The sequence below is a fragment of the Dryobates pubescens genome, chromosome 11 (genome assembly GCF_014839835.1).
Source record: "Dryobates pubescens isolate bDryPub1 chromosome 11, bDryPub1.pri, whole genome shotgun sequence".
Taxonomy (NCBI): domain Eukaryota; kingdom Metazoa; phylum Chordata; class Aves; order Piciformes; family Picidae; genus Dryobates; species Dryobates pubescens.
In genome coordinates, this window is record NC_071622.1 from 16963518 (window position 1) to 16988809 (window position 25292).

Here is a 25292-nt window from a genome sequence, read left to right on the forward strand (position 1 = left end):
AGATACAGAACAGTGTGCTATTGTAGAATAAGTATTCTAGAGCTAGTACTAACTCATCTGCCTGCTACCTGGGAGATCAGACTACCATTTTCAGGTGTGCTTTAGCTGTCATTTATTAATGTCCATGTAATTTATTTCCTTCTTCTGGAAACTCAGTTACTTGTAGAAACTCTTGTCCATTTAGTTTACTTAGTTGGGTGGTCTGTAGCAAACCCTCACCACAACACTGGCAGCATTACCTTCAATTCCAGTTTTGATCCAGGAACTCAAGAGACCAGAGGTCTCCATAAGGAGAGAGAGTTTTGAGGTCTTTTGTCATAGCCTAGCTTCTGTGCAGGTGTGGCAGAGTAAAGTGACTGTTTTAATAGAAATCACAAAACTGACCTGACCTTAGTTTAAAGTAGTTTCTATAGGTGCGTATTTAATATGCTATGACTTAATACAGGCAAATGAGAATTTGGCTATGCTCAGTATAACAGATTCTCAAATTTATCTGAAAATAATTGATTTTAAGATAAATTAGAAAAATAGAAATCAAGAGACAGGTATTTTCTCACATATACATACAATATATGAAACTAATCAAAAGATCAGCTATGTTCCGATGTGTAGGAGGCTAGATTACACATTATAAACAAGCAGCAAAAAGATCTTGTGATGCTTCAGGTGTCAGTGGATAAACTTTTAATAATAAGCCTTTTGGAGGCACTTATATGCTCTTTAAAGTGGTCATAACATTTCAGTTTGTAACTAGTACATTTACAAAGTTGAACAGATTGTAGTAGTGTTGAAATTAATTTCTATATTAACTACAGCTTTCACTCAATATATTCTTCGAATGATGTCATAATATCTCTCTGCAGATTCATATCAATTATACAAGCCATCTACAAGAAAGCAAATTAGTGTGTTTTCAGATAAGTTAGATAGTAGCAAACACTAGGCATGTCAAATATTTAATAAAAATTCAGGAAAGGATCTATGAAGCTTCTTCCCCCAAAGTGTATACTTTCTCTGTCATTGTAAGTTTGAATGTGCATGCTCTTGAAGCCTGCTCTGTAAAGAGCTGAACAGGACAAATGCTTCAGTAGGCCTGATCCGAGTCTAGCATGACACCACACTGCAGTTCTTACATCCTATTCTACAGTATTATGGATTTTCAAAAAATTAATCTAAATCCCATAGCAATGGGACCAATAAAACCTTTTTGTTTTAAAAACGCTCCATTTCAGACAAGAACAATAGGATCAGTACTTCAGTTGACATGGAATAAGAAGATAGATGACTTGAAAGACTTGAGGTTTGAAATTATTCAAAGGGTAGAGTGTCCTCTTTAAAACTTTAGTTTAGAATAACTGTGTGGTAAAATAATGGGATTAATAGGACCAAGCAGATTGTTTTTCATATTATGTCAGTCAAAACTGAGTTTCCTATTTCATTTTATGGACTGACACTTCAGGCTGTGTAATTCTGTTGTTTTAAATCATTCAGGTCCGTTAAAATAAGGACTTGGGGTAACATTTTATATTCTGTACTAAAGCTGAAAACAAAATCAGCTAGTAAGAGTCAGGAACTTACTGCTTCTCTTCTCCTTCGTTCTTGTTCCATTTTTCTAGCTATGTTACGGGCTTGAACAAGACAATGTTGTTGAGATTCAGACAGTTGTTTGCTCCTAGGCTCTTCTTTTTGGGGCTCACAGTCTGTCATCACCGTGGCATCCAGTCCTGTACCTTCATGGCCCCTTTAATGACAAAAGAGATCACTATAGTATAAAACTTGTTGTTTCTTCTTTTTTTTTTCATTGCAAGGCTTACTACCTAAACAGAACTCTGCAAATAATTTAAATCAGTGCATACCACTGAAGCTGAGGTTCTGTTTTACATGTTGATTTGTAGTAATTTTCCTTCACAAGAGGTTTGTGCCTACAGTTGGCAGGCTGTAGCAGGCTAAGGTGTACTGTGTTCCATCACCAATCTAACACGCACACAGGATTTATATATATGCTACACAAAACTTAAATGTGTAGTCTTTCAAAAAAAGTGCATGTAAGTTTCTGTTGCTGTCTTTGCCTATGATATTTTGTTTATGCCTTCTTCCCCTTCAACTAGTTACATGAGGTATATCACTAACTTCTAGCAAGTATCTGTATTGTCTTATTCCACATTTCTCTGGTTTTCTCTTCATGAAAACCTGTAGTAGTTAAAGATCTTTGTACTGTTTACTGTATTTTCTGAAATCTCTCAAGTGTTCTGTTTATTAAAATAACACACTCCAAACAAGTAAAAAAGAGACAAACACAGGAAAAAAAAAATCCAACCCAACCAATCCACACAAAACAACACCCCCCGCCTCAAACCAACCAACAACAATAAAACCCCCAACCAACAACAAAAAAACACAACTAACCAACCCACTCCCCAAAAATTCAACCAGAACACCACCAAAAAAGCCAACATATCAATGCAACTGAAGAGGGAAATATCACAGAAAGTGGAGTTTCAAAGAAGTGGCAAACATCAGCATAATTATAGATCTCAAATAGGGATAGATGTGCACTCATTAAAACAGTGGTAAACAACCTGGGAAGAACACTACAGCAGTAGTTAACTGAATATAGCTCTCCACAGCAATGCAGAGAATTCTGCTGTCTTAAGTGGTGCATACTGAAACTCATTTAGCTATGTGAACTCTAAGTTCTTGAAGACTAAATTATCTTGCTTCCCTTTGTATAACAGTAAGATGAGGATTTTCCTGGCTATAGATATAGTAAATTAAGATACTCAGGACTGGTGTGAATTCTGGTCATGAGCACAGAAACTGAATGGGGGGAGGGGAAGTACCTGAGCAGTTTCTTTAACTGCTGATATGATACTGAGTTGCAAGAGCAAAAAGCCACTTTGCACATCTTGGTTATGTACTCCTGCTTAGGTTTGTTCAGCTCCCTCCCTTCATCTGACACGTAGCAATTACCTTATCCAAACCACCTGAATATGTAAACCACCCAGTACTACACAAAGTGAAATGCAGAAAGAGACTTCAACATATATGGTTACAAACCTCTCCTTTTTTTGAGAAGGGCTTTGCAGTTCCTTCTCAGCTTGCACCAGAGGCTTTTTTAACTCCTGCACTTGGTTGCTCCTCTTCTTTAATGCTGCTTCCCTGAACTGTTTGAAGGTCTCAGCAGATGCTTTTATTGGAGCCGGAAGCATCATTGTTTTACACAAGCTTACCCAGGAATCTGTATTCTTAAATCTTGTGTCCTGAAGTTATTAGAAAAAAGAAAACATGGAAGAGGCAAAAATACTCTTCAATTACTGATTGACTTTCTCCTTAGTTTTTACATTAGCACATTTTACATTACATTGCCATTTTGACTGGACCTGTTTGTGAACATCTACAAGAAAATTCCCTTACTTTAGCAGAAAATACAGTGATCTAAGCAGACTTCAATATGTTTTCTTATCAACTTTGAGATTCTTTAGCAACATACTAAAAATTATTAGCATTTGTAATTAGTTTGCCCAAACCTTTACATCCACTTCTCCATTGTTTTTTTAATTCCAGAAAACATGAATTCACAAGCCTGAGCATATGCAAGGTCCATTAACAACATTTTAGTACAAACCCCATCCATTTCATTTCTGTACGTAACCCCTACATAAAAATATTTTTGTATTAGGCTTGCAAATGTTTGTTTGTTTTAAATACCCATGCTTTCAAAATACATTCCCCAGTGGCATTTTCCTCACAGCATAGACCAGCATAACCCCACTATTCTAATGTACTGCTTCTAGTGGAAGATGCTGTGTTTTTGAAGGAAATACATGGGATTGGAACTGAATTCAGTAACTTTATTAACAGGTTTCTGAAAACTAAGTCTCCTAAGAAAAATCCTAGGAATATTTTAATTCAACAGACTCTGGGTCCAGAGTCTGACAGGATCAGTTATTTAGACTAGCAATTTTGGTGCTTTCAAATACCTAATCACCACAGAAGAATTTAAGTAACAGCTAAGAAAATTCTTCTGTTCCTCCATTTAAGATCACCTATTATAGACTAGGAAATATTTTGCTTAGCTTTCATAAAAATCTTCAGATTATTTCCTAGTTGTAATAATGTCCTCAAAAGCATAGTGTCCTGGTTCAGGTTTTTCAATAGCATCTAAGGTTTCCACACCACTCTTATTTTTGTGACTGCACTGGAAAGGGAAAGCACACTAATACCTTGAATATTAGAATTGCAGCAAGAGGCACTAGTTTCTTGTTTAAATATTAAAACCAGATGAGGGAATTTCGTTCTTGTCTTGCCTTCTGTGGCAAGGTTCTTGTAGCACAAGGCTACAAGGGTGGCTTCTGTAAGAAGCTGCTAGAATCTATGTCCAGCCGAACCAATTCCAGCCAGCTCCAAGATGGACCTGCTGCTGGCCAAGGCTGAGCCCATCAGTAATAGTGGCAGCACCTCACAATAACATATTTAAAGAAGGGAAAAAACATCATGGTGCAACAGCAATGGCAGCTGGAAAAAGGAGTGAGAACATCACAGTATCACAGTATAGCCAAGGCTGGAAGAGACCCCAAGGATCATCAATTCCAACCTGTCTCCACAGACCTCACAACTAGACCATGGCACCAAGTGCCACGTCCAGTCTCCTCTTGAACACCTCCAGGGACGGTGACTCCACCACCTCCCTGGGCAGCACATTCCAATGACGAATGACTCGCTCAGTGAAGAACTTTCTCCTCACTTTGAGTCTAAACCTCCCCTGGCGCAGCTTGAGACTGTGTCCCCTTGTTCTGGTGCTGGTGAGAGAACATGTGAGAGAAACAGCCCTCCAAGCACTAAGGTCAGTGAATAAGGAAGTTGAGGTGCTCCAGATGCCAAAGCAGAGATTCCCCTGCAGCCTGTGGCAAAGACCATATGAGGCAGGCTGTCCCTCTGCAGCCTATGGAAGCTATCAGTGGAGCAGATATCCACCTGCAGCACATGGACCCTACACCAGAGCAGGTGGATTCCAAAAGGACCTGTGACCCTGTGGGAAGTCTGTGCTGGAGCAGGCTCCTGGCAGGATTTGTGGACTCTAGAGAGAAAGGAGCTCACACTGGAGATGGTTTGCTAGCAGGACTTTTAATGCTGGGGGTGGGGAGCTGATCCTGGAGCAGCCTGAAGTCCCTGAAGGACTACATACCATGAAAGGACCCACACTGGAGCCATTTGTGAAGAATTGTATCCTGTAGGAAGGACTCCTTGAAAAAAGCTTGTAGAAAACTCTCTTCCATGGAAGGGACCCCATGCTAGAATAGGGAAAATGTGAGGAGTCCTCCCTTTCAGGAAGGAGGTGTGGCAGAAACAATGTGTGATCAACTGACTGGAACCCCTATTCTTTGTTCCCTTGTACTGCTGTGGACAGACAGGGTAGAAAAACAGTAGCTGAAGTTAAGCCTAGAAAGAAGAAAGGGATAAGGGGAAGATGTTTTTAAAATTTGGCTTTATTTCTCTTTATCTTTCTTCTAATTTAACTGGTTGTAAGTTACATTTCCCCCAGTCAGGTCCTCTTTGCCCATGATATAATTGGTGAGTGACCTTGGCCCATGAGACTTTCATTGGATTTTCTCTCCCCTGTCCAGCTGAGGAGGAGGGAGTGATAGAGCAGCCTTGATAGGCAGCTAGCATCCAGCTGGAGCCAACCCACAACAATGAAATACAGGTTATTTTGAATGTCAATATGAATATTTTTATCTTAATCTTGTATCCTTTATCTTCTGAAGTAATCAGAGACTATCAATTTGTTGTTGAGTTCTTTAGCACTAGACATAAATTTAGACTGGTTAAAACAATGTCCATGACCTAACAGATACTAAATATTTGAATCATAACCACCCCACCCCCCCAGATTTTCAGAGATGATCTTAGGACAAGGAATTATTCACCTCAAAAAGGACTTTAGCATCACTTACCTTTACTGGTTTATCATTAGGTGTACAATGACCTGATGAAAGAATAAAAAAGATTTTTCACTAATGTTGATTTTCTGTATAGTGTTTCCTCAAATGTAAGTGCTAAGACCAGGTAGATAACAAAAGTGATAGAAATTGACTTACAAATTTACACTGCTGATTTTTATTATTAAGTTCAGAATAACAGAAATGCTCACAAACATTTTCTAAGCTTATATAGGACTAGACCTCTTGGTCTCCCACTTGGGACAAGGAAAGGAATGGTTAAAGTGGTTAATTCTAGGAATGGTCCCAAGACAATGCCCAATAATTTGGTTGGAAAATCTCAACGCAGCAGCTTGTCAGTTGCTCACCTCCTATCCCCTCCCCATCCACTCCTCTTCCATTGTAGTTATATCACCATTTAGGAATATATTATTCATCCTGTAAGTTCCTTTTCCCTAAGGCTCTCCACCTTTTCTTTAAATTATTTTATTAAAAACCCCAAATAGGTCAGCCAGTAAAGGCTAGTCATTGTATTTCCAGTAGCCTACATGAAATATAAATACTTGATTCTGTTACCTCTTTAGTACTTGTGAGGGGGAAGAAAGCCACACACAGGCAAAGCAGAAGTGCTATTTTGAATACTAACTTCAGATAACAGCTCAGATATGTTGTGTTACTGGAGAAGAAAAACACCTCCCCTAAACCTTAAGACTTAAACTTTCCAAATGCAGGAATAGATACAATTTCCTGTAGTTATTGTGGTAATCCTGAAATAGACTTCTGCAATACTATGGACTGGCCTGAATACCACATGGTTAACAAAAGCCACATATTGCAGGCTGGAGGTATTTTATCTTACGTGTTACATTGTTATCTTCCCTTCTAAAGAGCTTCTGGAATTAAAATCCAGGTGTGCTCTGAAAAAAAAACTATTTTAGAACCAGATATGAACCACACAGGCCTCACAGCTTGAGAGATTGCATGATTGCAGGTGAGCAGGACAGCTTTTGCTTATAAAACGGAATAGAATATGATGAAAGACCTTTATGTCTCAAGTACTATTGAAAAGCATTCCAAATCCTGATATATTCATTGTCGTAGTTTCCAGTTAAGCAATCCACCTAGATCAAATGCTGTCATTGCTCTTCATTAGTGTATTAAAGTGGTCTGAATACAACAAGGGATCTTTCTTTCATCAATTACTTATCCTCATAGAGGCAGCCTGATTTTTTATATATATTAAAAAAAAAAAAAAGGACAGCCTTGAGCACTGAATAATAAATAAAGCAAGAACCTTGCAGACCAAACAATACCTAATTCCACTGTTAAGATGAACCTGTCGTACCCACACGGCAGATCTGCTTTGAGACAAACGTAAGATGGGTTTGAATTTATGATCGTGTCTGTCGTCAAGATCTTGATAAAACACAGACATATGAGGAAAGTATTTGCAGCCATGGACTTTGAAACATGCATTTTTAGAGCTACTTACAGCAATTCCAACCTTCACAGAACCTCTCACTAAGGCACTACTTTTTAATCTGAAGGGAAGCTATTGGATACTGCTTTTAAAAATTAAGCATCCTAAACCACTGCTAAATTCAGTGATACATCAAGCCTACATCCTTACCATCAGAGATGTGACAAGTCTAAAGTCAAGTATTTGTTTCAGAGATGCAGGTAACCTCAGAGAAATACTCAAGAGAGTGGAATGCTCTACAGAACTCAACAAGTTCTAACGTGAATTTCCCTTGCTTTAAGTAGAGGCATATATCCCTGAGCATGCTCTGCAGTATCACTAGACAAGTCCTACAACGCTTCCAGGTTGGCAAAGCTTGTTGCTGCTGTTTAACCCCCCAAAAAGCTAAAATCCTGTATTCCCCCCAACCCGTTTCCAGTTTTCTACATCAGTTTAGTGGAAAGGCTGAAATAACACTGAGCACAGCTGGTGCACATATCATCACAGGAACAAACACCAGTGTATTTTGGATGAAGGCACATAACTACTTTCACACAATGTGAAAAGCTCTCCTACGCAACATAATGCTGAAGATCAAGTGTACTCAGAGGCAGAGTCTATTATAGGAGCTATCCAGTAATGAAACACTGGGGTTCCTCTATGACTGTCCACACAACTGTCCCTTGAAAAAAGAGGAAAAGGTAGAAAAGTAGAAGTTAAATACAGATCAAGAAATGTTAAGATGGGTAAAGACCTAGCAGTAAACAATTACATATGGAAGCAAGCAAGCATTCACAATATTTTGGGCTATGTTTTTTTCCCCATGGATGTTAAAAACAGCTTGATTTGTTGCTGTATGTCTTCCCCAACCTTTAACATACTAAGATAACACCAGGATTTTGATTATTATAGCTATGCAGTATACATGACAGGAGTTCAAAAGGGAGCTCAAATATCTGGAAGTGAAGAGCATTAGTTGAACCCATGTACCAGCCACAACCACCACAGCTCTAAACAGAGCAAGTCAAGTGTATGTATGGATAGGTATGTCAAGACCATGAAAACACTGAATAGATAACATCTTGGAGAATTAAGTGTCATTTTAAGAGTTCCTTTAATACAACACAACATACCCAGCATTATGCTTTGGGTACATTTCAGGAGTTGATCAGTGAGAAGGCTGTAACTTTTAATTTCATCAGGTTCTGAGAAGCTTGCTCCTTCCTCTGTTCAAGTGGGCTGAAGAAGCAGCAGGAACCAACACAGTCATGCCTACTAACAGAAGGCTCCCTGCATGGATGTTCAGTGTATAGCTCAGAAGCTGTTATTATCAAAAACTTATGAAATCTGATGCATCTGTGTATGGAATGCAGCTTTCAGGGAACTTGTGTCCTTGTAATAATTGCAAGTTTGTGCTGCAGTGAAAACTTGTTTGACATTGCTCTGCTATCAGATCCCTGTCAGCAGGAGTTGGAGACAGTAACTCAAAATACACACAAAATATTATGGGAAAACTGCTCCATGAAGCTTCAGCAGGAGACAGCTTAAAAGTGAAGTTTGACAGATGGGAGCATTGGGTCTCTCAGACTTCATGGAAGACTGGGTTAGTTACTACATTCAGAAAAAGTTCTTAAAATGAATTTGCTTTATATATTTTAAACACAGAGCAAGAATCAAGCATCTGTTAAATTTGACCTTTTTTTTTTTTTAAACAAAAAACCCCCAAAGGAACAGAAAACAAGACTAAGGGCAAACTGCACCACTGTCATTTTTCTGCAAACCACTTAATGTACAAGTTTTCAGCATTTTATTTCTTTAAACCAGGTTCACTTACATTTTTAACTCTGCACCCCTAGTATCAATTATAGCTTTTATTATAACAATACATACTTTGTTCTTGACTTATGGGTATTGAATCAGCAGTTCCCTCATTGGCCTTGCTTTGAGGTTCATTTGATTTGTCAAGCTGTATTGTTTTCTCAGATTGTTTCCTCCAATCAGCACCATCAACCTGGGAAGCTTTTTTGGATACCTAGAAGAGAAGTCAGACTTCAGAATAGGTTCCAAAATGCTAAATTTGGATTCTTACTATACAGCAGCAGCATTTAAAAGCTTAGAGCAGTAAATTGTTGCAGCTCTGGCTTCTGTAAACACAGAGAAGAATTGATTTCATTCATATTATGGTAGTCTAAACAAGTTCTTACATTAGCATTTTGAATTTAGAACATGAACTGCGCAGAGCCCCCAAGTGATGGAGCAAGTAGAATATGAGAAAATGATAGAAGTTCCTCCCTCCTTAACATTGTACAATTTAATAGAAGTAAGTTTTTACTGTTGTAAAGCCAATTGCTAGACTCTGGTTTATGGGTTAGGGTGAGAGTATTTGTATTACTTCAGTGGTAGTTTTTCCTCTGTTCAAGACTGCATAGTAATCCTCTCGAACTGGGGAAGGTATTCCAAAACCCCAAGCCTCTTAATACATACTTGCTGCCTTGGACAGTGGATACAAATGGAAAAGGGCAAGTCACTTCCATTCTGTTCTTGTGCTCATGGACTCATTTTCCATTTTAGAAAATAAAAGCTATTAAATCCTGTCTACAGCAGGTGTATTTGAGACCATGTTGAGAAAGAAAGTTAAACACCTTCAAATAGAAGGGATCATGATGCTGCAGTAGCATCAATAATTTCATTTATAATATGGAGCGTCTTCAAACAAGGATACTACCCAAGAACATATTAAAGACAGAAACCAACCATGACTAAGTATTTCACAACCTCAACGCCACCGTTTCCATGGCCTTCAGAGTAGGAAAAGAGCAACACAGTTTTCCAGGATAGCTCCTAGAGTCTCCAGAGTACTATTGAGTTAGAAATTAGTATTTCTAGAAAGCAGAAACATAAAATATAAGATGCACATCTCTTCTGTGGAAGTGCAGCTGTACTGGGTGGGCTCTTAAATGGTGCCCAGAGTACTTAAGTTTAAGCTCTAGCACTAAAAAAATAAAATAAATGTTTTCTAACACATTATAGACTTAATATATTGATCAGCCAAACTCTTCACTGTTGCGATGCAGTCAACAGGAAATGAATGTCCTAACAGATAAGAACCATTTTGTCAGTGTGGTTTTAGATAACTTTGTTGCAAACCTTAATTGGTCTTTATTGCATCATATTTGAGCCTGGAATATTTTATGAGACCTTATTTAAAAGAGTGAAAATGTACTTTAAAGAAGTCATTTGAAATTAATGCATTGAAGAGAGAATGTGTATTCACCTCTGGAGGAGTATGTGTGCCCCAAGTGACAGAAGTCTGATCTCTCCATGGAATACTCTGAGGGTTTGGCTGGGCTGGAGCATCATGCAGAGGAGATTCAGCTGAGATTATACCTGAGAAAGAAGTAGTGTATGATTTCCCCTAACATGCAATGTACAGTACTACATGTCAAAACTGGGTTACTGTTTAAATGTGTGAATTAAATGGATATGAATGTATGTATGCTAGCTAAATTATTTGACAGTTATTTTTAATTGATTTCTCAGCCAACTACCAGCTCAAACTGTCTTTTACTAATGATCCAGATGTCTAAAGTCATTAGACCTTCTTAAGTGAGGGAAGAAAAATACTAACTCCCTGAAGTTTCTAAGCAACTTCATATTTGATACATCTAGACAATATGAATCAATACAGAAGGCCTGTGATACCAAGCCTTAAATTCAGATGTGAGCCTGAGTGATGGTCATAGGTTTGATTAAGCATGGGTCCTTCTGAGGAAGGCATGAGCAACTCCACTTAACACTATTCTGCCTTACTGAAACCCTAGCCAATCCTCAGTGCTGTCATATTTTAATTACACCATAATTTTTATAATCCATACCTCACAAGAACTTTTTGTATTATCCACTTGATAACCTCCAAAACCCCCAAGATAAGCCTATTTGAGGCTGCAAACATTAGTCCTGCCATCCCTTCTTTCATCAGCAGTCAAATATAGCCATGATCCTTACTGTAAGTATACTACCTGATAGAGACTGGGCATTTAGTTCTGATGGTTTAACTGATTTATTCTGCAAAGGCTGAAGCCTCTGTAGTGCACTGACAGGTGGCTGCTGCAATTCAGATGATCCATGATTTTGCAAGCTACTAGCGGATAAGGGCTGTACTTGCAGAACAGCATTGCAGGATGTCCTCTGCAAAGACAGTGGTGTTCTCTAGAACAAGATTGCAGCAGTTAATAAAGCCATATCTTAGGTTTTTATAGCTGTTCGACCCTCTTCTCCCCCACTGCCCCTGCTTCCACTGTTTATAGCATTAAGTAGTCCTCATATTGCAATAGTAGTATAGCAATTTAAAAAAAAAAGTTTAGATTACAAAAATCCATGAAGTAAAAATGCACTGCCTTGGTCCCACAGGTACAGAAAACCCATGAGAAGTACGATGCTTGCGATTACTCAAAATGTTAGTTAGGGGCTGCCATAACTGAAGTAGTAGTATAGTTCTGGGGTTCTGTTTTCTCAAGTTTATTGCTGTTACTCTGTCACAGCAGAGGCTGCACTTTTTAAACAACCAACCAAATCAAACAGAACAGTGCTAACTGTTCTTCCCACCAGTCTTTGCTTATGAAGATACAGAAGCAGCTACTAAACAATAGATTTGCAGCCTGGTTTCCTGTATCCAACTAAGCAGTTTAAATGAAAGCAAGCCTGTTGTAAGAAGAGTGAAGGTTTTGCTATAATCTTGCTTTGAAATCTAAGCTTTTCATCTCTCTTAGCTTCAAGGAAAATTGTGAAAGCAGCTAAGCCTGACAAGAATTAAAACCCACAGTATATACAGGAACAGAGTGATTCAAACTGCTGTTGCTCATAACAATAACATAGCAGTAAGTAATATAATGTATCCCAAAAATTACTAGTGTATTGTATTTCTCTTTAGTGTAGTGGAGCATATTTCTTTCCAGGTGTAAAGTGATGTTACACATTGATCAAGTACTTAAGTGGAGCCTGCACTGTTTATTAGGTACATCCTATACAAAAAGATCAAGTTGGAGAGGACTTCTGCTTTTAAGGAGTGGGTGAGGTGGAGGGGTGGCACATGTGGTACATTCTCCTCCTTTTCTTTTCCCTTCTCCTTTACCCAATATGGAATTATAACAATGGTTCTAAGAGGGAAAAGCCTCAGTAGCTCTCCCAGTACATCAGCTTCTATAAAGCTAAATAAGCTACTTTTAACAAACTGTAGATTTTATGTCTCCACGGAGGTCAGTCCTACAGAACAAATAGCATCCAAGTCACAGCCATTATTTCCTGATAAAGTTGTATCATTTCCAGTACTATTCTATGAAACAAAACTTTGTTCAGGCAAAAAAAAGTTACATTAGTTCTAGTCAGTTTACCTTAGGCTTTTTCACAGAAGTTGAATAATTCTGCTTGGCTCCAGTCTGTGTTGAGCAGGTTTCTGTAACTGTAAGTACAGCAAGGTGGGCAGAAGCAGGAGGATGGAAAAGAACATAATCAGCCATTCACATATGTTTCATTATTCACACTTTCAAGATGCAAGTTGCAGCTGTACCTAGAGAGCCAAACCTCACAGTGAAAAGGAATACTCTTGTCTTGAGTACTTAGATTTCAGCTTGATGTATTTAGAAAACTTCTCCCAGAAAAAAAAAAAAAAGCCACAAAGATTAGTGCATGATCAAGGTCTGTAGTGTTGTCACAGTGACTTGACTGTGTTTGCTTCCCCATACTGCAAAAGGTTGAGTATTCAGCTCAGTTTACACTGCTATCTCGTGCAGATACCTACATTGTAGACCTCCAGTTTGACCAATCTACTCTGTCCTCAAAAACTCAAGAGAACTCCGTGTACAGAGAAACATTGTTCTGATACCTTGATGTTACCACTATAATGTCCCTTGATCAAGATGAAGATAGCTTAAGAACCAGGATATCAACAACTTGGCTCTACAGCCACTGTTGGTACTTTTGTCCCTCAACTTAGAGGCTAAGCTTTACTCAAAGTAAGGCATCCTTCATGCTTCAGACCAGAAGATGAAAATAAAGTAAATCACATTAAAAAAAAAGAATAATAATAAAAAGAATAATCACAAGAGTAAACTATAGCCTAATAATCAAATCTCCATGTAAGATACACAGATCTCTCACTAGCTGATTTTGGTCCCTGTAGTTTTTCACTGATAAGTAGACTGGATAGCATAGCAGGTTTTTGGTTGTTTGTTTTAACCTATAAATTTAATATTAAGACAGTCATTTAATAGCACTGCAATTGAGCCTTCGACATGGTACAGGCCTATAAGGGTAACTGAAATTTTTGGCAAGCCTATGAAACAGTAGGTGCTCAGTGAGAAGGCAGATGATTTTTGCCAATATAAAAAAAAGGAACCTTTCTGATCCAATTCATTGTCGCTGCTGTCTGAGGAGTTAGAACCACTGCTAGTACTGCTGACAGAGCCCAAGGAACCACTGCTGCTGTCGCTCAGTCTGCTTGGTCCAGTACTGGACTCAGTGTTGTTTTCAACTGCAGAAGAAAAAGAGTTCAGATTGACCTGCAGAGGAGCAGTGTTCATATACAAGACTAAAATAATCTTGTTAGGTATATTCTCCCAAATAACAGTTAATCTGCTGCTGTTTCCTCATACGCTGTCCCTTTGGCAGTGGACTGAAGACATTGTATAGGGAAGGAAGATTTACCAGCAGTAGACTAAATTAATCAAATAATCAGAGGAGCTGTAATCACACATTTTACAATCCTAAAGTACATTAGTACTGTACTGTCTTAAAGACTTTTTCAAGTGATTTTCCCCTATAGGTTATTCTGCTGCTAAGAGCCTGTTTCTGTGCTTGTCGCTGCTGCTACACATGAATGCTGAGGTCTTTATAGCCAACTCCTCTCTTTCCTAAGCAATAAGTACTTGAGAATTGTCATCTTTTGCCACCTCCCCACCATCTGACTATTTTGCATCTGCAGGGCTGATTTAACTCAGTTCATAGTGATTTTGCAGTCAAAAAGCTCTTCCAAAGCATGTTGCTCTAAAGGAAGCTTTGAAAGTGAGAAGTTATGTGGATACCTGTTTCCCTGGACACAAGTCTAAGTGCCATCTTAAGCTTGTAAATAAGCCAGATGCAAATTGTAAAGATTCTCTGGCCTCCTTCCTCTATCTCCCCACACCATATTCTCCATAATTGACTTCAGCTTCTTCTTCAAGCTTTTCTTTCTAGGATGTTTTCAATCATTTATACCTGACAGGAAGACTGATCTAGTACTAGGTGCAAGTTTATGTCTTGCAGGGCTGTTTTCATCATTTCAGCTAACTGGGTTTATGTAAAACCTTAGTAGATATCCAACAAATGCAACATACTCACTAATTTATTAAGGAACAACATCACCTGTAATGGTAGCATCAGTCTCATTTATGTCTTCTCAGTCCTTGAGGAGAACCACCAATAAGCATAGATATGCTTGAGTACTTACTAAATGCCTGGATTTGATGTTGAAATGCATTATTGCCTGAAAAGCTGAATTGTTTCTCCTAGGGTACTTCTTTAAGATTAAGGCAACAGCACACCTGTCAGCCACAGATGTTTTGCTAGCATGACAGCATTAGCAAAGCTGCAATCTAACAAGTACGACTAGAGTTTGACTCTCTAAGCCCAGGAAAGTGAACTGTAAACAAAACCATGGACTGTGGGACACTGCCCCTTGAAGCATAAAGTTTTTACATGTTAGCATAAGGAAGGTGGTGTTCAACATTCTGTAAACTCTGAAGCTGTTATCTTTGTCAGTAATAAAGGATTAGGTGCAAGAATAAGATGTGGAGACAGGACAAATAACTGACCAAATTTGCTGCTGTGACTCTAGCTTACTCAAAATACTAGAAGTGGTAAGTTTCAGCTCTCAGTTGTTCTGAGGAGAAAGTCCCCAACTGCATAACAATACATAAGCCCTAGGAGAGAATCCTATTTAACCTGTATCAGTGGCAAATAGATAAAGGTTGAGTTACACTTGAAATTCTCCTTTTTTGGGTTTAGTTGATCATTGACATCCAGTAGTCTCTTCTCTAGCTCTTGTTTCTTCTCAGAGTTAAGCTGTTCTTTTGTCTTCATCATTTTTTTAGCTGCACATGAAACAGGAATTAATACAGCAGTGAAGCACAAAAACATCTTTTGGTTTTTTAAAGCATTGTTTATGCTACATACCCTGTTGCTTTCTTGGCCTTTTCCTCAAACAGGTTGTCACATACTTCTGTAGTTCTCTAAGTGTTGAAGACTTCAAAGTTTCAAAGTCTATTTCCATCTCATCAGGGTCAGAGTTCCTCAGTGATGGTTCTCCCGACTGTATTATATGGACTACTTTTCCAAGCTTATCTCCAGGGAGTTTATTTATGTCCAAACTCAACCGTCGTTTTTCGTCATAATTCATAGGCTTGGCACCATCTTCATCTTCTGACATATGTAGCAACAAGGCTTGCTGCATGGTTTTCTTTGACTGACTGCAAAAAAACACCAACTATATTGCAGTAACAGCAGTTTAAAATGATCTGACAACCACACAAGTCCTCCAACACTTACATGTTTAAAGACAGCTCTTTCTTACATTTCTTCTTCTGTTTTAAATTTTTCTTCTTCTGAACCATGCTTTTTATTTGGGCTTTTTCCTTGCCCTTATTTGTCTCTTTTTTAGCCTTCCCTTTTTGCTTTTTCAGTCTAGGTAAGAATGTTCTGGTCAGAACCCGCAACTGCTGGTGAACAGCTTTAAGCTATTAAAAACAAAAAAATAATACTTAGACAATGCAGGAGGAACAATGAATTGGTCCTAAATATCACAAGACTTGTGAGGTGACTGGATGGCTGTTATTAGGATGTTTGCTTTCCAAATGAGCTTTATTAACCAAGTATCTTACCATATAATAGTCAAGCTGCTAATATAGATAATGTAAAGGTACTTATTTCATGCAGATGTTTCTAACAGCATGTCTTCTAGCATCTTGTGAATAGTTTTAAAAGGGCAGAAACAACTGTAGGACTATCGAGAGCAGCCTGTCTTCAATTTTGAGCATTTGGGAAGCATGCAAGTGCTTTATTAGGTTAGAACTCTACAGCATTACTGAATTAAGCTAGTGAGACTGGGCTTGTGCATCTTCAGCCTATAAATATCTCAGGTATTTTGTGATATAGAATGACTAGTTGGAATACAGCTTCAGAGAAAAAAAAAAAAAAAAAGAACAAACCCAAACACACAACAAACCCCCACAAGTTTATTTAAACCTCACTGAAATTAGAAGGAAGAGGGACTGAGTATGAGAATCAGAATCTGAACACTAAATTTACTGTTTCAAAGGCCATCTTGTAGTCTTTTGGTTGTCCTTATGCCCATATTAATAAATTGATGATGCTACTTGACAAATACTGAAAACTTAACTGTCCCTCGTTTGACTAGCAGAACAGATGCTAGTTTTCTGTATGGTTTATAGATACAGAATCAGGGTAAAGCATTATGATTGGTCAAGAAAAAGCAAGACCCATTTCACTGTTAGTGAAGCAAAGCCATGCTTCACAGTAGCATGAACATATAAGATTGTTTCTATTTAACTTCATACATAGCTTTTTGTAGTAGATTAATTACTTGCTTTTGTATGGCTGAAAAGAGACAACATAAGAACAGAGCTCTTCAACCATATGAAGGAAATGCCACTCTTAGAAAAATAGACTTTGCACACAGTTCAGTGGTATCTAGATGCTCTTATACAGAGCAACACAGTTTTATTTTTAGTGTTTGAGAGTAATCTGAAGAAGTGGCAAGCAAGAACACTAGAGCCATAATTCACTAAAACCAGTTTGTGTTTGCGGGGGCACCATTTACTTAATATTTGGAGGTGCTTCTGAAGAGGCATAAAGTTTGTGTTAAGGAAAATAAATGACTACAGATTTTTTTTTTAAACACTGATTCTTGGTGCTAAGCCTACGAACAGACAATTTCAAGTGCCACTGTCAGAGAGATGATAATCATTCACAGCGAGCACTAATGCTTACTTGCTCCTGAAGCTTTGTAAGGTGCACTATTCTCTCCTGTTCAGACTCTTCTGATGATTTTTCTTCTGAAGAGTCATCATTACTGATCTCACTGGAATAAGCTTCTGTAATTTCTCTGGTAGGTTGTAGCAGAGGAACACTTGCAACAGGGTCACGAAGAATTTTGGCAAAGCGCATCTCAAAAAAGTCCTAAAGAATAGTATACATAGAATAAACCAGGTTGGAAGAGACCTTCAAGATCATCACGTCCAACCCATCAACCAATCCAACACCACCCAAACAACTAACCCACGGCACCAAGCACCCCATCAAGTCTTCTCCTGAAAACCTCCAGTAATGGCGACTCCACCACCTCCCCAGGCAGCCCATTCCAATGTGCAATCACTCTTTCTGTATAGAACTTTTTCCTAACATCTAGCCTGAACCTCCCCTGGCACAGCCTGAGACTGTGTCCTCTTGTTCTGGTACTGGCCGCCTGGGAGAAGAGACCAACATCCGTCTGTCTACAACCTCCCTTCAGGTAGTTGTAGAGAGTAATAAGGTCACCCCTGAGTCTCCTCTTCTCCAGGCTAAGCAACCCCAGCTCCCTCAGCCTCTCCTCATAGGGCTTATGTTCCAAACCCCTCACCAACTTTGTTGCTCTTCTCTGGACTCTTTCCAGCAAGTCAACATCCTTCCTAAACTGAGGGGTCCAGAACTGGACACAGTACTCGAGGTGCGGCCTAACCAGTGCAGTGTACAGGGGCAGAATGACCTCCCTGCTCCTGCTGGCCACACTGTTCCTGATGCAGGCCAGGATGCCATTGGCCCTCTTAGCTGCCTGGGCACACTGCTGGCTCATGTTCAGTCTACTGTCAACCAGCACCTTATGTTTAGGAACAGCAGAGAGGTCAGCATGTTTTTCAGACTCCTAAATCCATTATGAAGTTGCTGCTTATTTGCTGGAACTACACAGCAACATGGAGTTGCTAATATCAGTAGGTACCACATCAGGGCATGAGATGACCACAAAGGAATTTTATGTAGTCCTACCGTTTTTCAAGTCTGACTTAAGCGACATCTCACCTGAAGTTTTCTTGCCTTAGCAACTATATCATGATCTGGATAATGATGTTTGTAGCAATTCATGAACATTAGTCTAACATCTGTAGCAAATTCTTGTACATCACTATATTCAAAATTATCCATTTTCTTCTAGAGAAAGAAAAAAAAAATACACATTTAGAGCTCAAAACCAGAGAGCATCTCCATAAAGAGACAGAAAGGTGAGAAAAAAATTGGCCACGTATCTCAACCTAGAAAGGTTCCTTTTCACAGGGAAAGGGAAAAGTGTCACACGAATATCCAGTGTTCATGTTTCAGGGTACTTCACCAAGGATAATGAGATTCAGAGAGAAGCAGTTACAGAACTGCATTTTGGTTTATGGATCATTAGCAACAGTGTTACAATATGCAGCCTACTTCGAAGCGCTGATAATTCTCTCAGTATTTGCTTGTCCAACAGATAGGGAGATTAGCCTCTGTGCACAGGTCACAATAAGACTTTCTTGAGCAAGCTGTGGCTTAGTTTGTCAAGAGAGATAAGTGTATATGGTTTCTATGCCCATTATTTCTTTCAAAGCAGCAGCAGCAGCTTTTGTAACACCTTTTTAGCTAACATTGTTAAAACCCAGTCATTAACATGAGTTACTCAAGCAAGCACAGCAATAGTCCAGTTCCCTCTGGAACATACTTACTTTGATAGCTCCCAAGTCCATAGGATATTTGGTGATGCTTTGGTTCACACCAGGTGAAAAAGACACATCTACAGATTTCAAGAAAGGCCACACATATGCTGCATGTTTCTTTGACAACATTTCTTTAAGTATTTCATTACAACCTTTGAGTTGTTTTAACAACTGAAACTTTTTAAGAATTTCAGGCGACTGTTGAGAATCTGGCAAGTGTGTCTTCAGAAGCTTATCTGGTATCATACATTCGTCTTCACCTCTGCATGATTTAGGTTTTCTTTCATTAAATGTTTCAGAAGATTCACTGCTTGCTGGGAATGTTGAAGTACTAGGAGTTGTAGTGTCAGCCTTCCTTCTCACACCTTTTTTTGCCTAGGAAAAGAAAATTAGAGTAAGAGAATGGTCAGCTTTCACAATACACTAGAAAAATATTGTGTTAGAAAGAGTCTGAACTCTTACAGCTATTGAGGTCAGATCAGAATGTGACACTTGCACAAGTTTAGACTGAAGACCTACAAGATGAGCATGCCAAGCTCAATGTCAGATGTAAAGGAAAGAACAAGACCTACTACAGCTCATGTTGTGATCAGTTTTTAGCTATTTAAGAGGGCTTCAATAAGTTTGTGGGTTATGAAATTATCACAGGATGAGCGCCATGAGAATGGGAAAAATTACAGCAGTTCATTTTAAGCCTTGTTTATGGCTTTATGTATAAAGTTTCTCTGGTTTTCTTTCACATGGGTGGTACTCTGGAAGCAATACAATGTGTGCTTTGTCATCATTGTTCAGACTCTTGAGTAAAGCTTAAGGACTCACTTGGAGAGGGTGGCACATGTGCCTGTTTCTCCTCAGAAGAGCAAAACCAAAACTAATCTAAGAGGAATGATGGAAATGTCCAATGTTCACATACAATTCAGACTGCAGTTCAGAATTGGGTTTTGTGAGCTGCAAACGCCAACCAGGCTATTTAGCATGTTTAAGCAGACATTGTTTTGGGGGAATCAAGCATTTGATTTACATTTAAAAAAATGTGAAGCTATTAAATAGAACTTAGAGCTTTATTTTAATACTAACTCCATTATCTGCACTTCAAGAATGACCATCTTAAAGTTCACTTTGTTTCTTTAAGAACAACATTTTAAACCCACATTTGTTAAAAAAAAGGTGTGCCAAGCAGCCTTCCTAATTTCTGAATAGTTTCTAGAATTAGTACTGGCTCAGTTTTTAACAGCCATCTAGAGGATTTTATAGAGATCTCGTACTATCTTCCACCATGATAGAAGTTGAGAAGATGCTGCAGTAAACATGGCACCTATGGTTTTGCTGTTAGTGACTAATGGAGCAATTTCAATATGTTTCTTTCTGAAAGTTACTTGAGGAAACTTACTTTTGTTATAGGGACTGCAGCTGGCATTAATGCAGTCACCTGAGCTGCAGACAAAGGGGCTAGTGTAACTTGCTGTAGCTCTTGAGTCGTTGCTGAAGACTGCTCACTACTTTTATCTTGTTCCTGCATTGTGCTTCGTTCATTTGAAGTTCCAGAGCTGGGCTGCTGTGGTTCTGGCCAATGTAAAACAAAGTTTTAAAGTTAGGTCTTAAATGTTGCAGATAATTTCTTTCATGAGTTGTGACAGACAACAGACTAGATAGGATTTCCTGTTTCCCGCATTTGTATGTTTAATAGGTTAGGAATTACACATAATAAGGGCCTTACCTTCCAACTTCTTCCCTTTTCTCTTTGCCTGGTTGAGAATCACTAGTCTTTCTTCTGTTGGCATTTGGGCTATTTTCTGCATAAACATTTTTTCTAGTTCTTGAGCCATCAACACGATGTCATGACCTGGCTGTAAAGAGTCAGTAACATTCAAAGTAAAGAAGGGGATGCAGTAATGGAAGGCTACTTTGAAAAATAAGCAGTCCACAGAATCCTACTCCAACAAACTGTAACAAGCTACCAGTACCAGAGAGGTCTATAAAACATTGGCATCCTTGCCCAACCACCCCCAGATACCTCTACTACAAGTTGCTCTGCCATTGAAACTCTCTCTCCCACTGCCCCACTACACAGACCTATACTTGCTTTTCCTCAGACTCCCCACTGCAAAGGGTAAAGGGGCAGATCTGTACCTCTTACTCCCATGCTATGAAGGAAGTTGTAACCTTAAAGATACTAAGACAGTCAACAAACTTTGAAGTGCAGGGAGATGCTCACATACCAGGTTAGGTCAGTAAAAACTGAAAGGAGTGGAACATAGCTCATGATTGCCTTAAGCTTGTATGGCAATTACACAGCATTCACTATTCATAAGTTCTGCAACTAAAACAAAGATTTTGCAGGAGGAATCCTGGTGTAGGAAAGACTTGTGCTCAGTTGTTTTAACAGCACGCTAGACTTTTCTTACATGCCCTCAGTCAATCCTAGAGATAAAGTCTCCTTACTTTTCTGAGAAAATAGTTTGAAGAAATCATGGAGACACTGATGGATTTAGTGCAGCCTCTAAACCATTTGCTTGATTTATTTGTACTGTTCAATAGAGCTGGTTGCTGGTAAGGCACTGTTTCACATACCTTGTTATATATATAGCAATTTGAGAACATAGTTTTAAAGTCTTCAATGCATTCTGCAGCTTTTGTGTAGTAATTATGTTCCAGACGCTTTTTAATGGTGCTCAAGTCCATCGGTTTTTTAATAATACTGTAATAATCCTGTGGATTTGAAAGAGTCACACAACAGATATCTTTAATATTAGGACATGAAGATTCTTCCATATTTAGTTATTAAATTGCTAGAGAGTAATAGAGCAATGGAACAGGCTGCCTGGAGAGGTGATAGTGTCTCCATCTCTGGAGTCATTCAAAACCTGCCTGGAAGCCATGCTGTGCAATCCGCCAAAGCCATTTACTTGAAGCAGAACTCTACTTTGCAAAACAGGAGGAAAAGCCAAAACCAGACTGACAAAAACTGACAGAAAGCCATCACCAGGCTTTTGCAGTTGCTGAAGTTAGTGAAGATGTGGCAATGACTGAAAGGCTGCCAGAATTTGAGCTATTGTGATTATTTTAGTAGCATGCCTAAAAGCTATTCAGAGCATGGAACTAATTCCCTGCTAGTGCATTCAAGAAATCAGAACAGGAGTATCCCCAGTAAGTTCACATATACATTGTGATGGTGTGAAGCCACTGCTGTTATATTTTCTCAATGTGTCCTAGCAATCTATTTCAGTGAAATAAAACAAAACAAAAAAGCTCCCCAAGCTTAAATACATCATAGTGCAGACCGTTATAATTTCCCAAAGCAAACCCGAGAAAAGTTCATGCAGTTAAGTATTGTCCATTCTTTTTCTACTAACACCTGGAAAGGAGAGGCAAAGAAGGCAAATATCTTCATTGTCCTTGCCATGGAGTCAGAGATTTGCTTGTTACTATGCAGTGGTTGAACTAACACATACTTTTAGAAGTCAAGTGGCTGCCTTCGAAATCCAGAGAGGCAGAACTGCCCTGAGGCCAGCTGTAAATGTTGCTGCAACTCTGATTGAATGACCCTTCATATTAACCTTAAGTGACAGTTCCTTTCAAGAAGGGAAAAAGGGTAAGAAAAGACACAGAAAGATAGTTACTTTGACTGTGCTTTTGGACAAATTGACTGAAAGAATTTGTCATGAGAAACAGCTGCAGATGAAGGCACAAAGTCTTTTGTCTGCACTAAACAGAACCAATGACTTTGTAGAATTAGTTCTGGAAATCTGGAAGAACTAAATATGATTGCTTAAGCCTGGGGTTGGGGGTAAGGTGGGGGTGGAGTTGTGAAGAATCAAAGGACACATACCATAGTTTTATTTAACACCATTCTACTTATTTACCAACAGCATTATCTTCCAGCTCATTAGAAATACCACTGTGTGACTAAGTGTTTTCATCTGAGTGACAAAGCTGGTGGAATCCAAAACTGGAGTCTAAAGATACCCAAATTAAGACATTTTGCCACAAGGCATTATAGTAATTCACTTTGTTGCAATTAAATTGTAATATAAATAAACCCCACATGGCAATACAGAACGAGAATTTAAACATCAGACCTTGAGTTTCCTAGAATAATGTTCTACCACTCTGGCATGAGATTTCCCCACCCCAGCAACATTTAATTCCTCTAGAAACTTCAGAGTAAGATCCCAAAATTGATTTAAAATTAAGAGGTACTAGAAGTGTTATTACTTCTACATATCAAACTAGACTCAGTGTTGCCTGTATGGGTCAATCAGATCTGGTTTTCCTTGTAACGTATTAGGCATTGAAAGAGGTTGGCTGCTTCCTCCCAAAAAGAAAAAGCTCAAAGGCAAAAGAGAATACTCATAATATGCAGTGTTAAGAGAATAGCTAAACCAGCAGGGAGATGGAAAGATGACATAACAGACTACCAACATCCAGAAACTCCAATAGGCCTAAGCATTCTTATTATCCCTTAGAAATAATGATTTACTACCGTCTCAGATAGGAAAGCTAATGAGTAAAGACACAGTATGAACAAGAGAAGACCATTTTCTTGCAGACTTGGACTAATGAAAGCAGTTTGTTTGCAAAAGTAGTCTTCCATGACCTGATGCATCAGAGAAAGCTTTTAAACTAATATTCACAGGTCCTGTAATACTCCAATTCCAAAACGGTTGTTACCGGAAGATTCAGTGCTGCGGCATCTACAGGCTGGTGAAATGGCCAGGAGAATTTGTGTCTCCATATGGCTTTCATGACCACCCTCTGTATGTATTGAAGTTGGTTGGTTTGACAACCACTATTTTTCTTATTTATGTATTCTGGTGGAGGAGGGTTAGTAATCATTGAATTGTGTTGGTTTGGAACAGACATCTCTAGCATGTTTGTACATCAGCTTGTTCCAAGATCTTCATTATACCTCTAACCTGGAGAGGGGAAAAAAAAAAAGAAAAAGGCAGTATTCAGCGAAGGTACCCAGATTTAATGCTGTTTAGATGTTCACTTCTGTTTATAGAGTGTCAATACAGTAGTCACAGGCATGACTTCATATTTGGTTTACAGTGCATAGTTAGATGTGCTGGACCATTAGAATCCACCCCCTCCTGCCCCTCCACAGTTGGAGTCCAGCAGGAGGAGTTTAACCTCAGAATTAGGTCTGCAGTACACACTGCAGGTCTCACTTTGCACACAGCAATAGCTAGGTATTACCTTCCTCATGCTTCTCAGCCAAGTCAGCACACAAGTCCTACAATTGCCAGTGAAATATTTTAGCACAAGTGTATTTCACAGCAATACAAGTAACAGGTATTTTGTGTGCATTCCTTTGGAATAAGTAAGGGTTGATCATTCTCAATTTGTCCTCCTTTCAGCTAAAAAAATAGAAACCCAAGCTTGCATTTAATAATAAAACTTCATGGGTTTCAGAACATGTCATAATACACTAGGTAGCTACTGTTATCAGCACACTACTAAAATATCTATGCCCCATTCTTACAACACCTAAAACACTCAGACATTACATATCACACATTTTAATCTTTGTTCCTTAGTTCAGCATTCAAAGTGTGCCTCATCTCAAACAGCTCTTGAAACTAAAAGAGCTGTTCTGATTTCTCCCCCATGTGTTCAGTCTAGTCACTTACAGAATGCAGAGGTCTTTCATGGCAGAGTTCTACCATCAGTGTAAAATTTCCTTTTTTGTTATTTAAGAAAAACATCAAATCGGAATTGTTAATAGCAGGAACAATTTTGGGCTACGTGCCAGCATACCTATGAATACACTACATTAGTAATAAATATAGTTCAAAGGCAGATTGCTTTGAGTACCAGAGTAAAGCAGGTGTGAAAACTACTGTTATTCTTCATAATGCCAATTTCACTTCAGGGCAAATGAAATAGTTTAGGCATGACTTTCTAGTTTCACATCATATAAATAATAAACAGTGTAATTTTGAATTGGAGAATAATCATCCTCTGTTATCTGTATCTTCTGACGAGACCAAATGAACTTACTCTAAAGCAAATTTCAAGAAAGCCAAAAGGTACCCAGTTTTCCTGGAATAAGATATTCAACTGCCAGAGTACAGTATGTGCAAAACAGCTTGCATTTTACAGAGAAGATAGTCTGCCTTGTGC

At 38.7% G+C, this 25292-nt stretch overlaps 1 protein-coding gene across 1 annotated transcript; it reads right to left on the reverse strand.

Annotated features, from left to right (window-relative positions):
• Window positions 1–818: 818 nt before the first annotated feature.
• Window positions 819–24029, reverse strand: BRDT (bromodomain testis associated). The gene is made up of 20 exons (XM_054165297.1): window positions 23838–24029; window positions 21738–21875; window positions 20884–21013; window positions 20557–20729; window positions 19176–19541; window positions 18505–18633; window positions 17440–17628; window positions 15979–16166; window positions 15607–15899; window positions 15411–15524; window positions 13793–13927; window positions 12789–12850; window positions 11418–11607; window positions 10673–10785; window positions 9289–9430; window positions 5940–5986; window positions 4224–4259; window positions 3058–3260; window positions 1579–1741; window positions 819–887 (listed from the first exon to the last, which is right to left on the reverse strand). Exons 1-20 carry the CDS (start codon window positions 24027–24029, stop codon window positions 819–821), a joined length of 3072 nt encoding a protein of 1023 aa, XP_054021272.1.
• Window positions 24030–25292: the final 1263 nt, after the last annotated feature.

Coding starts and splice junctions, on each gene's coding strand:
- BRDT (XM_054165297.1), bottom strand. CDS start 24,029: ATGTCTGTTCCAAACCAACACAATTCAATGATTACTAACCCTCCTCCA. Junction 4,260..5,939: donor TAAAGGTAAGTGATGCTAAA/GTCCTTTTTGAG, acceptor TATTTAAACAAG/AAACTAGTGCCTCTTGCTGC. Junction 3,261..4,223: donor CTGCAATTCTAATATTCAAG/GTATTAGTGTGC, acceptor TAATAACTTCAG/GACACAAGATTTAAGAATAC.